The sequence below is a fragment of the Scylla paramamosain genome, chromosome 44, assembly GCF_035594125.1.
Source record: "Scylla paramamosain isolate STU-SP2022 chromosome 44, ASM3559412v1, whole genome shotgun sequence".
Classification (NCBI taxonomy): Eukaryota; Metazoa; Arthropoda; class Malacostraca; order Decapoda; family Portunidae; genus Scylla; species Scylla paramamosain.
The window spans coordinates 4,835,015-4,837,514 of record NC_087194.1 but is presented as its reverse complement, the minus strand read 5'-3'; the positions used below and the strand labels follow the sequence as shown (position 1 = coordinate 4,837,514).

Sequence of the window (2,500 nt, the reverse complement as noted above, 5' to 3'; positions counted from 1 at the left end):
GCCGGACGGCAAAGTGGCGCTCATCCGCGTGCGCCAGCGCAACCCGCACCTCATCTACATCAAGGACCGCAACGCGCCGCACCTGTCGCGCGAGAGGAAGCTGCAGGTGGGCACGGGCTGCCACGTGCTACACGACTACCTCGTGGCCTACGACGGCAACAACACGCGGGAGTCCGTGCTGGCCACGCTGTGCAAGGGCGGCGCGCCCCTCAGCGGCATCACCTCCAGCGGCCCCGACCTGCTGCTCGTCTTCCACGCCTCGCCCTTCGATTTTCCCTTCCAGGACTCGCCGCGCCGCCGCACCTTCGGCTTCGAGCTGGACGTGGAGGTGGAGTTCGTGGACAGGGAGAGCACCGCCTACATCCGCGAGGGTGCCGCCTGCAACTACACGGTGAGCAGCCGCGGCCAGCGCAGCGGCTACGTGCAGTCCCCCGTGCACTCTCTGCTGCCCAACACCACCTGCTGGTGGCGCCTGCTGGCCGGCAGCACCGAGGTGGTGTGGCTCTACTTCTTGCACTACCGCCACGTGCACCACCCTGAGATGCCGGAGCCCGCCCACTGCTCCAACACCCTCACCATCACCGACGGCGACGCCCTGTCCGAGCAGCCCCCGGTCCCTGATCCCACCGCCTCCGCAGCCTCCGCCGCGCCACTGGATTCCCCAGAGAACGTGACGCTCAACGTGACGCAGGAGGAGGCGCCGCCCGCCACCAAGGTGATCGGCAGTTTCTGCCGCCCCGACCAGCTGCCGCGCGTGTGCTCGGGTGTGCACGCGCCGGGCCCGCACGCCGCGCCCTGCCTGCCCGGGGAGAGCTACGTGTCCGCCTCGCCGGCACTCACGCTCTCCCTCAGGTACGCGGCGGGCACGGCGCCAGCACACGTCGAGTTTCTTGCTAGGTACGAATTTGTGGACAAGCGGCAGTGGGGGGCGCCCACTCCCGGAGGAGGCCCCTGTGACCGCACCTTCACGGAGCAGCCTGACCGCCTTTTCGCCTCGCCGCGGGATGTGTTCCTCTTCGGGCGCGGCGGCGCACGCAAGTTGCGCTGCGTGTACACCTTCCGGGCGGCGCCGCAGCAGCGGGTGGCGCTGCGCATCCTGCGGGCGCGGATGGGATCGAGTTGTGGCACGCGCTACCGCCACGCCTCACATCGCTACGAGTGCTCGCACGCAGGCGCGGGGGATCAGCCTGCCATCTGGCTGAGCGAAGAGCCCTGGGAGGGCGTGCCGCTGGTGCGTGCCTGCCTGTGCAACGTCTCCCACGAGCGGCCCTTCCTGCTGGTGTCGTACACGCGGCAGCTGCGCCTCACCTTCAGCGTGCCCGTCATGACGCCCGCCGCGGACTACAACGACTTCTTCCTGGAGGGCGAGTACTCAATGGTGCCCGCCGCGCCACAGTGCCGCCGCGACGCGCGCCGCATGGCAGGCAGGCACGGCAACTTCACGGTGGGCGTGGCCGCGCGCCGCGACCTGTGCTCCGCCCTGCCGCGCCTCGTCACGGCGGCAGACGGCTCCTTCCTGTTCCTGCGCGTGCGGGGCTTCGCGGCCTCCGAGGATAACTGCCAGGCGGCGGCGCGCATCAACGTGTACGCCGTGGGCGGCCTGGCGCCCCTCGCCTCCATCTGCCCCGACCAGCGCCTGGACTACACGCACGTGTTCAGCAGCGGTTGGCATGGCGCAAACCACACGCAGCGGCAGCAGCTGTCGGCGGCGGACCTGTGGAGCAGCGCTGCGGGCGGCGGCAGCCTGCACCTGGGCCAGAGTCACTATTACTACCACCGCCAGCAGCAGCAGGCAGAGCGGCAGCAGCGGGGGCGCCCCCACCAGCGGCCAAGGCAGCAGGAGTCACGGGACTTGGTGGTGGAGTTCGTAGGCAACTCGAGCGAGCGCGTCATGGTGAGCTGGGTGGGCGTGTGGCGCCCCATGCAGACGGCGCCGCTGTCCCCAGTGGGCGTGGACCTGTGCCCGCACCGCTGCCCGCAGATCGAGGCGTGCCTGCCCGCTGACCTGTGGTGCGACGGGGCCGTGCACTGCCCCTCGGGTTTGGACGAGGGCGCGGCGGCGTGTGGCCTGTTGGCGGCGCTGCCCTGGGTGTACCTGGGCGCAGGCGGCGTACTGGCGGCGTCGCTGCTGGCGTTGCTGGCGGCGGTGGTGGTGCACCGCCGCCGCTTACACGCCCTCAAGCGGGAGGAGGAGGCGGCGGCGGCGGCGGCCAACAACAGCCACGGCCTGAAGAGCACCACGCAGGACTTCCTCCTCCCGCCAGACAAAGACTCGTGGTGACAGGACGCCCATTCTGGCGACGTGGTGCGAGTGGACTACGAGACCACCGTGTAGTGCGTGCGTGCGTGCGTGCGTGAGTCTGTGTGTGTGAGTGTGTGAGTGCATGCCTGTGCGAGTGCTACAGGTGGTCTAGCGATGGACAGGTTTGTGCAGCACAGTCACAGCGGCAGGACAGGTGTGGGGGCACGAGTGTCGGGCAGGTGTGAGGGTCGCTAGGAT

General features: G+C 70.0%; 1 protein-coding gene across 2 annotated transcripts in view; it reads left to right on the top strand.

The window, feature by feature from the left end:
* Positions 1-2,500, top strand: part of LOC135093866 (uncharacterized) — a 66,929-nt gene that overhangs the window by 63,926 nt on the left and 503 nt on the right. For both annotated transcript variants that reach the window (XM_063993455.1, XM_063993454.1), the window contains exon 4: positions 1-2,500. This exon is cut by the window's left edge and continues 438 nt beyond it; it is cut by the window's right edge and continues 503 nt beyond it. In XM_063993455.1, the coding sequence (XP_063849525.1) occupies positions 1-2,281 (2,281 nt within the window). In that variant the 3' untranslated portion in view covers positions 2,282-2,500.